Genomic DNA, 12,416 nt, shown 5'->3' on the forward strand with positions numbered 1-12,416 from the left:
TCACCTAGATTACCCAAAATAATATCAAGTTGAAGGTCCCTAAAGGCCTGCTGTATACCACACTTCTTGTGTACATGTATATGAAGTTCTATGAATGAAGAAAATCTTTCCAACGTTTGAGCAAAATTTGTCCTTAACACATTTCTGTCCATAACATTTTGATCCCCCATGTTCTTGATAAAGAATTTATATTAATGTAATAACTGGCATTCTGTTATGTACACTCTCGCCACTCTTACCTGCAATAACAACTACAGAAAATGTCCTTCCTTACTTACATAACAGCTACAGTGCCCTCTGCTGAATACCTACAGCTGGGATTTACTATACTTATTCTTTTCATAATTTTAAACACTTCACTCATATCTCCTGTTAATCTCGGTTTGCTTAAACACAAATTAATTTAATCTTTCCTTAAGATCAAACCTCTCAGTCTTGGAATCAGCCAAGTTGCTCATCTCTGAAGTTTCCCTAGTGCTAATACATCTTTTGTATAATATGAAGAGCAAACCTGTACACAAAGGACTCCAGATGTAGCCTCATTACTGCATTATATAACTTAATCATAACCTCTTTTGACTTGTACTCCACACATTGTGCTATATAATCTTATGTCCTATTAGCCTCCTTGATCGCTTCTGTACACTGTTTTTGATGTAGAGTCTCATGTCTCATAAACATTTTTTTTTAAGTTTCAAGCCTGCCATTGTGTATTCTAATATAACATTTCCACATGATACAAGTAATACTTTACATTTACTTACATTAAATTTAATCTACCAAAAACCTGTCCAAGCCTGTATGCTGTGTACTAGAAGGAGCAAGCAGGAATGAACACTGGATTGACTGATTTCAGCCTTCAGACAATTATAGTGGTACTTCCATAAGCACCTAATGATAAAAGTAATGTTTAAGAAAGTGAAAGATAACAAGGTGTATTGCATAATCAAGTTTTCAGCCAAATGGCATTGTTTTAAAAAACTCACCAATATAATTAGAAAATTTAAACTGTTTTGATATGGAAAGATTAAGCACTGAACATATGGCTTAGAATACCTTTCTACTAAAAAATAGTAAGTAAAAGTCAGTCACAAGAAAAATGCTGCACTTTAGTCTAGTAGTTATTGAATAATAAACTCAGATCAGGTTCTTATCCATATTAGATATTTTAAGGAAGAAATGTATTTCTGTGAAACAATGTACAAATAACAACAATCTAAACTCCACTAAACTGCTGTCACTTTACAAAAAGGTAGATCCATCTGCTAGCAAAATACTGTGTTTATATTAATCTTACTAAGCAAACAGTAAAATAGTTCCAAATATTCATTTAAGAAAGTATATTAATTTGTCCAATTAGAGCAAGCCTCCCTTGTTCTCCTCAATGCACTGGAATATCACTGCAGTCACAGGCAGCATTAGTAAAAGAAATAATGACATTAATACTTTACAAATTAAGTGAGATGGTTAATGCAAGGAACCTGCGGCCACAAGGGGGAGCCAGAGAGCCCTAAACCCAAGAAACAGTGTAACACCAGATGTTATATGATAAAATAACAGGTATTTATTTACACCAAGCACCTTTTACAGACCTTTTTTTTATTAATGTACTACAATTATACAAGAAATGACCAATAAATCTCCAATTCTTCCTCCTCCTCTCCTCCACTGAGTGTTTCTCCTATTTAAACTGGACACGGGACTACTTCTGTTGTCATGCTGTAGCTTCCTGGAAGTACTTCCAGGCCATGGACAAAGTAGAGTTCTCCCCTGACAGCACCCCTCTCTCAGTATCCATGGACCCTGACAGGGCTGCACTTCCGGACTTCAGCTCCCAAGTACCACTGTCACTTGCCATATGGGGAAAGGAACCACTCCAGATCCTCAGCTTTTCCCAGTCTGTCTGTTATATCATGCTGGCAGGACACAGTTATTTTCCTGTTGTGCAGGCCACTCCATCTGTCGTTCAGCTCTGGCCTGCAGACCGGGTAAGAAACCATCCTCCTTCCCGGCCGGGATGCCCGTCCTTCTCCTACAACACCAACTTATATCTAGTCATGCTAATAATCATCATACCCAATCCATCTATCCATTCATTTTCAAACTTGCTAAATCTAATTTAAGTTTACTTGAAGGCTGAGCAACAACTAGTAAAAGGCAGTAAACAATCCTGAACAGAATGCCAGTTGATCCCAGAAATTCAAGGTGTTAATCATCTTTGCCGTCTTTATCTCTAACAATTATATTTCAAAACCACACAGATAAATGCATGTTTTTTTTAAAAAAAAAAGTAGGTTACAGAGAATTTTACTTGTCAGCACCACTACTTTACAGCATTGAGCTAATTGTGTCTGGAGTTTACATATTATCTGCATGTCTGTATGGATTTTTATTAAGATCTCCTATTTATTACAACATTTCAAAACATGTGGGTCAGATTGAATGGTTGTTCTAGCAACCTATCCAGGATTATCCCTGCCTTGTTGCCAGGATAAGCACCAACAAGTAAACTGGTATTGGAATCAGCAGGTTGAGGAAATGGGTAAATAATTTTTTCTGTCTTTGTTCTTTCAGCTTTAAGTCTGTTCTCTTAGATCCTTTTCTCATTAAGCAAGCAGAGCAGTGTATGAGACTGGTTAGAGTGGATGCGATTAGAGCTCCCTCTGCTGGATTTTTGCACAGGTTGTCTCTATTTTAGACAGGAAGAAGATATTTGCTTTTACTGAATATTATCCAATATGGACTTTCCACCCAGTAGGGGTATGACTTAGACTCAGTTAACTGAATCTTGGCTTCATTACATCCAGTGCTAACAACAGTGATGTCAGGGTCTTTGTATGACACTTAATCTTGAGTGATAGAACATTCATTTTTCTCCTTATAGCACCTTGGTATGGAAGTGTTTTTTAGCAGCAAATGAGAAACCTGGTACATACTGAAGGATATATCGCATTTCATAACAGGCTGCAACTATTGAGCGGTAATGCCCATCTGTTATCAATAAGTATCCTGGAAAGAATCTTTTTCTTTTTCAAATAGGTTTTTCGCCAATTTGATGTGACACTATGATTAGTGTTAATGGAAATCAGAAAGCACATTTATTGATAGACATGGCCACTCCGTGATGGGATTCTCAACATAGAATTTTATCCAATCAGGGCAAATGAAATGCAGGTTAAGTCTCTAGTTTTCTAATGACATGATAACTATGATTAAAGTGTACTGAGCTAGTATAAGTTTTATATAGCATTTGAAACAAAGAAGCAAAATGTTCTAAAATAAGTCATATTTTCCTCATGTTCTTAGTGTACTGGATTAACAAATAAAGTCCTTGAATAGGTGCAGATAAATAAATCAGTTTTTCTACTATGTAAGGGAACTATGGGATGCTTAGCGCTACTTCCCTACCTGCAGCTTCTAGCGATCTGAAGTCTGGTCTACAATTGATTACCAAACAAAAAGTAAGTTTTAAGGTTTCCTCTCCACTACACGCTCCATACTTTTCTGCAAACTGAGCAAGGTTAAATCCATAAAATATTAGTACCATTGTCAGAAAACAGAATCTCATAGATTCTGTGGCTGCTGATTATTGACATAAGATGCATTCATGTATCTTCTGCTTTCCAGACATTTAGGCTTGCAAATTCCATAAGCCGAGAAAAAAATTTCACTTGTACTGTACACTGTGAGTGAGACTTCATACTGATATCTCAACAGGTCTGGCTTTCTCCTTACATTTGCTCTTTAGTTTCAAATAGATCATTAAAAATTGCAACTTATTGTAATTTTAGCATTGAGCTTCTAGCACAAGCTGTGTATCTCTTCTCATTCTTCTGATGTCACTTCAGTAAGGGATCCATAGCTTGGAGTCATCTTGCTGGGAGATCATTGTGGGAAAATGGTCTGTTATAACAGCATACTCGATGAAGTCTGGCAACATACTTAAGCCCAGGCTTATGAAATGTTAACCAGCATGGTCTGTTTGGAAGTGTTCTTCAGAAGGGAACAAATAAGAGGAATTTAACAGGTAAGTTATTCTCTACAACTCGCATATGTTAGTAACCTTCTTCATGACACTCCATGATTTGTTATATCTTCCAGTATGTGTCAGTTATGACATGTTAATCAACATTCATATCTACATTTTGTGATGGTGCAGGTCAGCCTCATGCTACCGTGTTCCACCGGGAGTCTCTTCAAACCGTCACCACTGATAGTCATGACCAGTATGAGCTAAACAGATGAGGACAAACACACCAAGCAAGGGGATGGTGAAAAGTGCTCAGTGCTTTTATTAAAATAAGTCAAATATCAAAAACCAAACTGTGTTCCAAAAGTGCAGTGCTAAAAGTTCACTAAATAAGTAATCCATAAAAACAGGTGAGATGTGGAGGTTAAAATGATCAAATAAAGAATCCAAACAACTGACAGGAAACTGTCTTCTGTTAAATGCCTGGTTTATCCAGGAAGGGACCTCAAAACAGAGGAGACATCCTACCAGAAAGTGCAGTCAACCGTTCATCACGTCTGGGTCCTTGCTGGTCCATGGCTCCAGAGTAGGGCTTCCGAACTGGACTCAGGCTCAGGTCCTTTCTGGAGCCATGGCTCCAGAGAGACTCCCCACCTGAACCTTCAATTCACCTCGTGGCAAGTCACTACTATTGCTGGCTCTCCAGCTCTAGGAAATCACTCAGCTAGAGTGACCCACTTCACTAACCACAAACGCAGACTCTACCCTCAATTCCAGGGGCTCTCATCCAGGATCCCCGCCTACCTGCCTTTTCTATCTCTTGCTCACTCGCACCTGCTTTCTCTCTCCATCTTTTAAACTCCTTTTTTTCCTCCGTCGTTTGCTTACTTTCTTTTTTTTTTTGTTCTTATAAGGTTCCATTGGAAGAGCATCTCAATTGTGCACCGCAGGAAGCAATTAAGAAAGACCGCATCTTCATGTTTTGGTGCATGTCGCCCCAATTACTCCACCAACTCCCCGCAGCTGCATGAGCGTAGACTCACAGAGAATGAGATGGCCAATTATTTGATTAAAAGGCCACATTTTCGGCCACGGACTCACTATACCACACATCTATACTGACAAGATCTATATAATGACTGGAAGAGTGACATCATTATCACCAGATGCCAGTGTTAGGAGTTACGCATTGGACATCTAGAAAATTGACATTTAACTTAAGCCACTCAACTCTGGCTTTGGCTGCATTTCTTGAGTCTTTGTCCATCTGCAAGTTGAACCTCCTCCAAAGTCTCATTTCTTGAATACTGTGACAGACATCTTCTGGACATTATATTTACCCCACTGTATTTTTTTTTTTTTTGTTACCAATTTTTTATCAATTCAAGGAATTTAATGCACCCATAAAGAAGGTTGATTGAAAAAGAGAAAAACTATATATTCCAATCAGTGGCCATTACCCTTCCCGAATACCCACCCCTCCGTACTGAAATACAGCCTAGTAGCAGAGTCAAAATCAACAAAATCCACAGAGGAGAGGAGGTAAATAATTAGGTAACATGCTCACTGCCAAATGAACCGAGTTGTGCTGTAGGTATCTGATAAAAACATTTTCATTGATTAAAATTGTCATAGTCCAATTTTCAAAGTTTCCAAGGAGATTCCATTAAACCAAGAGGCAGAAATTTACAAAAGAATTAGATTAAAAAGCAAGATTGCCAATTGTCAAAAGAAAGAAGCTTAGGGGATTTTCTTAGCGGCTATAGTGCGAAAACAGACTAGTTCATATTGGTGATGGGTAATAGAGAGCTTTGAAAGCTCAAGTAGAAGCATTGCTTGAGAAATCAGACGTATGTTGTATAGACAGAAAGGAAAAGAAAAACTTCCTTGTCTCTAACCAGAAAGAGTAAACAAGAGGGTGGATGACAGAATATATGAAGGAAAGTAACAAATAAACCAAGAGAACACCAAAGACAAAATGGATCAGGAGAACAACCCTTGAGAAGCTGCGCAAATTGGTAGATAGGCTTTCTAGAGAAAAATCTGACACTGTTAAAAGTATTTTGCCAAGAGAGGAGCAAAATCTTAGGATGATTGAGAGATTAAAGTAACATGTTTTGTAGATAGATTTACAGAGTAAAGAATAAAAAGTAAAGGCAGTCTTTTTTATGAGAGAAAGGAGCAAAACAAAGAAAAAAGCAGATGCAAAGGAATCCCGCAGTACTCAGGCGTCTTCTGCCTTTTTGAATAATCATGGCCCTGATGCAAGTCCTGAGGTGTGTTGTTACACTTGGCGACAAATGTTCTGCTTAGAGCCGAGGTCTAAAAGGTCTGTACTAAAGGTCAAACTAAATAAGGAGAAAACAGAAATTTTAGTGATTGGTTAAAATGGAAATAATGAGGTTATTAGAAATAAACTTGATGCATTAGGATTAAAAGATGGAGGTAAAGAATTTAGGGGTAACTATTGACACTGACCTGAATTTTAAATCACATAGTAATCAAATTACTAGGACACATTTTTTTACTTAAGAAATATAGCAAAAGTTAGACCTTTTATAACACTGCAAGATGCTGAGAAATTAGTTCACGCTTTTGTCTTCAGTTGGCTAGATTACCGTAACACACTCCTCTCAGGACTACCAAAAAAGACATCAATCGATTGCAATGAGTGCAGAATGCAGCTGCTAGAATCTTAACTAGGAAAAGAAAATTCAAGCACATCTCTCCAGTTTTAATGTCACTACATTTGTTACCCATCTCATTTAGAATTGACTTGAAAATACTGCTTTTGGTTTACTAACCCTTAAATAATCCCGTTCCATCCTATATTTCAGAATGTCTTACACCTTACACTCCAAATCGTAACCTTAGATATTCAAATGACTGTCTGCTTAGAATTCCAAGAGCTAAACTTAAAAGAAGTGGTGAGGCGGCCTTCTGCTGTTATGCACCTAAATCTGGAATAGCTTGCCAATAGGAATTCGCCAGGCTAATACAGTGGAGCACTTTAAAAAACTGATAAAAACACATTACTTTAACATGGCTTTTTCATAGCTTCATTTTAGTTTAATCCTGATATTCTGTATATGCATTTAATTATCAATATCATTCCTGATGGCTCCGTAATCCGCACTAACCCCTACTTTCTCTTCTGTTCTTTTCTGTTTTTCTGTGGTGGCGATCTGTGCCACCACCACCTGATTAAAGCACGGTGATGTCCCTACAATGATGAATTAAAGGCCAGAAGTCCACATGACCATCATCACCAAGTTCTTCCATGTGAACTCTGAATACCATGAGGAGTTTTCTCCAGCTGTCTGGAGTTTTTTTTTGCTTTTTCTGTCCTCTCTGGCCATCAGACCTTACTTTTATTCTATGTTAATTAGTGTTTCCTAATTCTATTACCTTTTTTATTTTGTCTTTTTTCTCTGTCTTCATCATGTAAAGCACTTTGAGCTGCATAGTTTATATGTAAATGTGCTATAGAAATAAATGTTGTTGTTGTTGTACTGGAGTCACCAAACAATACAACTTTCTACTGGCTAATTTAGGAGACTTCCATATGGCGTTTTATAGTACTCAGCTACTATCTTGCCATTTTAACTTAAAATTTGGCAATCAATATTATTAAATGATTTGGGTACAAGTTCCATGTTTACATTGTGCACATGTTGACTATAGCCACTATTGAGAAAAAAATCCCTCACTGATGCTTATGATATAAATTCAAAAAACATTAAGGGTGTAGAGGGTGTAGTTTTTACAATATTGCATCACCTCTTGTTCAGTGGATTTTTAAAAGCGACTAATACAATGTCCACTAGCAAGTTTTACAGTGCAATATAGGGGATGTGTTTCCTTGCTATTACGTGCCCTAAAGGCTGTTGTATTTAGAAGCACTACCAATTTGTTTTAGATTTAATAATTTAGCATTTTCTATTTAAATTATCATTAATCATCTTGAATATTGAGTATGCGCTATATGATATTGGATAAGAACTATTGAAAATTAAATTGTCAAATGTAATGCCTTAATGTAGTGGTTTTCAAGTTAAATCCTGGTGAACCAATCCAAGTCTGTAGGGTTTTTCTCCAATCAGGGCTTCAGTCTCACAATTAATTGATCTCATTATTTTGTTATTTTGGTTTAAAGTCAAACACGCGTGATTAAGGGGCAGCCAATGGGCCCAACAGAGTGTGAAAAGACGCAGGATGGGAGTTTAGGACAGCGTATTAATGCCTATCTCTCTTTCTCTCTATAAAAGTGAAGCTCCAAAGTCCAAAAATGTACAGGAGATGACCTATCAACAACAAAACCCTCCGCAGTTCTGCACCAAATCCTGTGATGACTTAATTTTCGGTCCCACACTGATGTCCTCACTTCCGGCTCCTTACGATGACATCACCTCCATCCCGCTCTGTTCACGTTATCCTCATTTTCCCTGCATTTCCATTCCTTCCCATTTTGACTCCATAAAACCTCCCTCTGTCAAGTATACATTTGCTCGAGTGCAATCTGTATGCATCTGACCGGCACCACAGTGCTGTTTTCACTGCCTGAGTACTGCACAATATACGGGGACTGTTCCCCAACCCTTAATCTGCTTTCTCTGTGTTTTTGTTCTTCACAATATATAGGGTTTCCCAAAAAATGTATACATACTTTAAATGAATGTAAGTACAATGTCTGTTGAATTGTCTGTTTTACAACTGTAAAAACAAATGTAGAATTAAATGTATACATACTTAAACAGCTTATAAATCACTGATTTGAAAGTGGTTTGCACTAATTGCAGAGAAAAGGAAATTTATCCTAAGGTGCTACTAGAAGATTGGGAGAACCAAGATGCTAGAAAAGTTTACAAGGGAGTTTCAAACAAATCCACCAATGTGACTCACCGTTGCTCACAAGTAGTGTCCTGGAAGAACGTGGACATCTAAGAGTCACACAAGAGAAGAAAGGCTGTTGGAGGCTTACCTCCAATCTCTCATGAGACAGGCATTTCAAAATCAAGCGTCCATTGCATTTTGAAGCATACCACACCCTCAATTAATATTTGTTATCATTCAATGTATACATAATTTTTGGGACATTCTGTATATATATGCTCTGATTCAATTTAAAAGCAAGACTGACCACTTTAACAAAGACTTTGCCTATGCCCTACAGATTATGAAAACATCCATCCATCCATCATCCAACCTGCTATATCCTAACTAAAGGGTCACGGGGGTCTGCTGGAGCCAATCCCAGCCAACACAAGGCGCAAAGCAGGAAACAAACCCTGGGCAGGGCGCTAGCCCACAGTAAGGCACACACACACACAATTTAGAATCACCAGTGCACCTAACCTGCATGTCTTTGGACTGTGGGAGGAAACTGGAGCACCCAGAGGAAACCCACACAGACACGGGGAGAACATGCAAACTCCACGCAGGGAGGACTCGGGAAGTGAACCCAGGTCTCCTAACTGCGAGGCAGCAGTGCTACCACTGCACCATAAAACATCCCATAAAAAAATCTACCTAACTGCAGGCTAATCTGATTATTGAAGATTTGAAGAATGTTCTATTTTAACATATGATACTATTTTAACGTTTTAATTAAGAAAAATAGTTAAGGGTATTATTCAAGGCTCACTTGCAATAAAAATCAGAAAACAATAAATTCCAAAATTCCAAACTTAGAAATAATTATTAAGTGAAACTGTATTGAAAACATAAAGTTTGATAATATGGATTAAACAGTTAGGATGTGCTGTATATAGCCATTCAATGTTGTAGAATATTGTGGTCAGAATGTATTTGTGTCTACCACTGAATCTGATCACAAAGAAAACTGACAGCTAAAGCAGTGTGGACTGACGGCTTTACCATCATATCCAAATTTAGCAGTGCAACTCACCTTTTATATTTACTACTATTACACACACTTGTACTATAGGAATGTGCTGGAGGCTGTTTTGCAAGAATCAAAACAGGACAGATTTAAGGGAAAAACATATATTAACCTCTTCCTCTCCCATGGAGACTTCAGAGGAGCAGTGATGTTGCCCTTTTTGCCCTGTTGTGTCATATAAGAGACAAAATGCCGAGAGATAAGTGTTCATTTATGGACCTGTATTAGCCTGCAGAAGCATCATCCACTTAAGCTGGAAGAAATGGAGAATCCTGACTTTATTGTTTTCTTTGAATGGCTTTACAAATAGCATCAGTAGTACTAAACAAGGTGATCAAATGTCCCAGCCCTTTGTCTCATTTTAATTCTTCACACTGTTTAGCTACATAATATCAGTTCAGGTGTACCAGACTTATTTATTGTTAAGGTAATTACCACATATATACTTGTAAAGTGTTTATTACATAAAATCTTGGGAAAAATGAAAATGATATGAAATGACCTACAGTATCAAGGTTTAATCTTCTATCCCCGCTATGTGTATTATGAAAATGTTGCATTCTACCAAAGTAGGAAGTATTTAAACATCCAGGAAACATCCAGTACTCCAGTACTCTCTAGAGCCCATCCTCTCAACTTTGGCAGATGAAAACGGCAGTTTTAATCTCTTATTTGGTGTTGTGTGCAGTATCACTGAAAAAAAATAAATCCACCTTAATAAAGTTATGTGTCTGTGTATTTGTGTGTCCATCCAGTTGCCATATCGCTGTCATTCCAACAGATGGCACATCTGTAATGGTTGTAGTCCACTTGACTGTCGTGGAAACTGCCACATTATAACTTTTTTTTAATTGGCAGTACTTGATAGTAGAAGAGATGAGGAAAAAAGCTTTGCGTCGTTCTACTTTTTAACTGCGCCGAGCTGTAAACAATGTGAAGACGACACCTGCCTTCAGCGGCGAGGGGTCGTGAGAACAAAGTGGACACTCGGAGGTGGGGAATGTCGGGCTGCTCTGCCGGGTCGAGAGCTTCGCAGTTTCGGGCAGAGTCCTCTCTTCTCACACTATTTGTGACACTTTGAGTGCCCCATCAACACCTGGGAGAGTGGAAATCATTGCGAATGAGTGTGATTGGCGCCATCGAAGCAAAACTCTCTTTGTAAATTGCACTTCACGACTACTTACTGTCTCTTAAGGTGAGTTCAGTTCACTAAAACCCCACAACATTCAAGGTTGCTTTTGTGATAAATTATTTTAAGAAGATGGAGGACTTACATCTAAGAAGATGTACCAACCTCTTCATGTTAAGTTTTGGACTTGGAAATTGTTTGGACCTTCTGCCCGTTAAGCATGGAAGGGCAGGATCCACATTTCTCAGAATAATTTTTCTCTTAAATCACAGGCACGTAGTGCAAGGTTGTCAGGCAGAAATTTGCAGGATCGCATAGAAAATGTAATTTCTATACCACAGCGGTCGTGTAGCGCCTTTCACAAGGGATCTGCTACCGAGAGATGATCCAAATACATTTAAGCTGCTGTTAGTGCTACTTACCTGTTGTGTTATAGCACCTTTAAAATGTACTTTACCCAAAAGCATTCCAGTACTGCTCAATGTAAATCTACTTCTTACATGTTAATGTTTTCCTGTTTAATAATTTATATACTACATTTTATTTTTTTCCCTTGCATTCAGTGAGCGAAGCCACTGGGTAATCAGCTAGTATTCTAATAAAAAATGCATTTAAGTAAAACTCTAAATGCTAACATAGTGAAACTTCTACAATGTGAATTTTTTTTAGCTTTTAAATAATTTTTAATTAAAAGTTCAATTCAAAGTGAAAACCTAGAAGAGCACTACATATGTAATCAAATTACATGTTTTAACAGCTAGAGCAGCACTAAGTAAAGTGAATGTCATGTAATAAATCACTGCTTATGTTGTAATCTGCAGCTTTAAAACGTTACTCCATAATCATCTTGACAAAGATCAGTGCAGACAAGTGTTTAGAAGCTGCTCCTGTACTGTGTTAACCATATTTTTTATACGGCTAATATATACTGTAATCTCCTACGTAATTATGTTGTTCTTGTAGTTCCTTCAATTTACACCAGAGGGTGATAGAGATTAAGAAATAAGAGCTGAGGCCTGCAAGGTCTTTGTCGGCTCCTGTCACAATTTCTGAATTTAACAACGCTAATTAGTTTGTTGTATATATTTTTTTTACAGGTGTATTGCATGTTTCATTAGATATTTGACAGTGTGTCCACTTACCTGAAGATGATAAACCTGTGTTCTTGTCATCTGTTGAAAAAAAAAATATACACTACTGGTCACTCAGGAAGAGGGTTTCTTTTAACAGATCGCTAACAACAATCACCCACTGGGCTCAACTGAAAACACATATATTCAAAATGTTTTTATCTTATAATGATCATTCATGTGGCAAAATTAATTTAGCAGCTTTAAACTGCTTGAATTCATGGTGACTAATAGCTAGTTAGATTTCATTTGCCAGCATGTATATATGTATTCTATGTCTGACAG

General features: G+C 37.5%; 1 protein-coding gene across 3 annotated transcripts in view; it reads right to left on the reverse strand.

Annotated features, from left to right (window-relative positions):
• The window catches only part of gabbr1b (gamma-aminobutyric acid (GABA) B receptor, 1b), a 770,225-nt gene that overhangs the window by 404,902 nt on the left and 352,907 nt on the right, over window positions 1-12,416 (reverse strand). For all 3 annotated transcript variants that reach the window (XM_039768692.1, XM_039768693.1, XM_039768691.1), the window contains one exon: window positions 12,144-12,173. In XM_039768692.1, the coding sequence (XP_039624626.1) occupies window positions 12,144-12,173 (30 nt within the window). The remainder of the gene's footprint in view (window positions 1-12,143; window positions 12,174-12,416) is intronic.

This window comes from Polypterus senegalus, chromosome 11 (genome assembly GCF_016835505.1).
Source record: "Polypterus senegalus isolate Bchr_013 chromosome 11, ASM1683550v1, whole genome shotgun sequence".
Classification (NCBI taxonomy): domain Eukaryota; kingdom Metazoa; phylum Chordata; class Cladistia; order Polypteriformes; family Polypteridae; genus Polypterus; species Polypterus senegalus.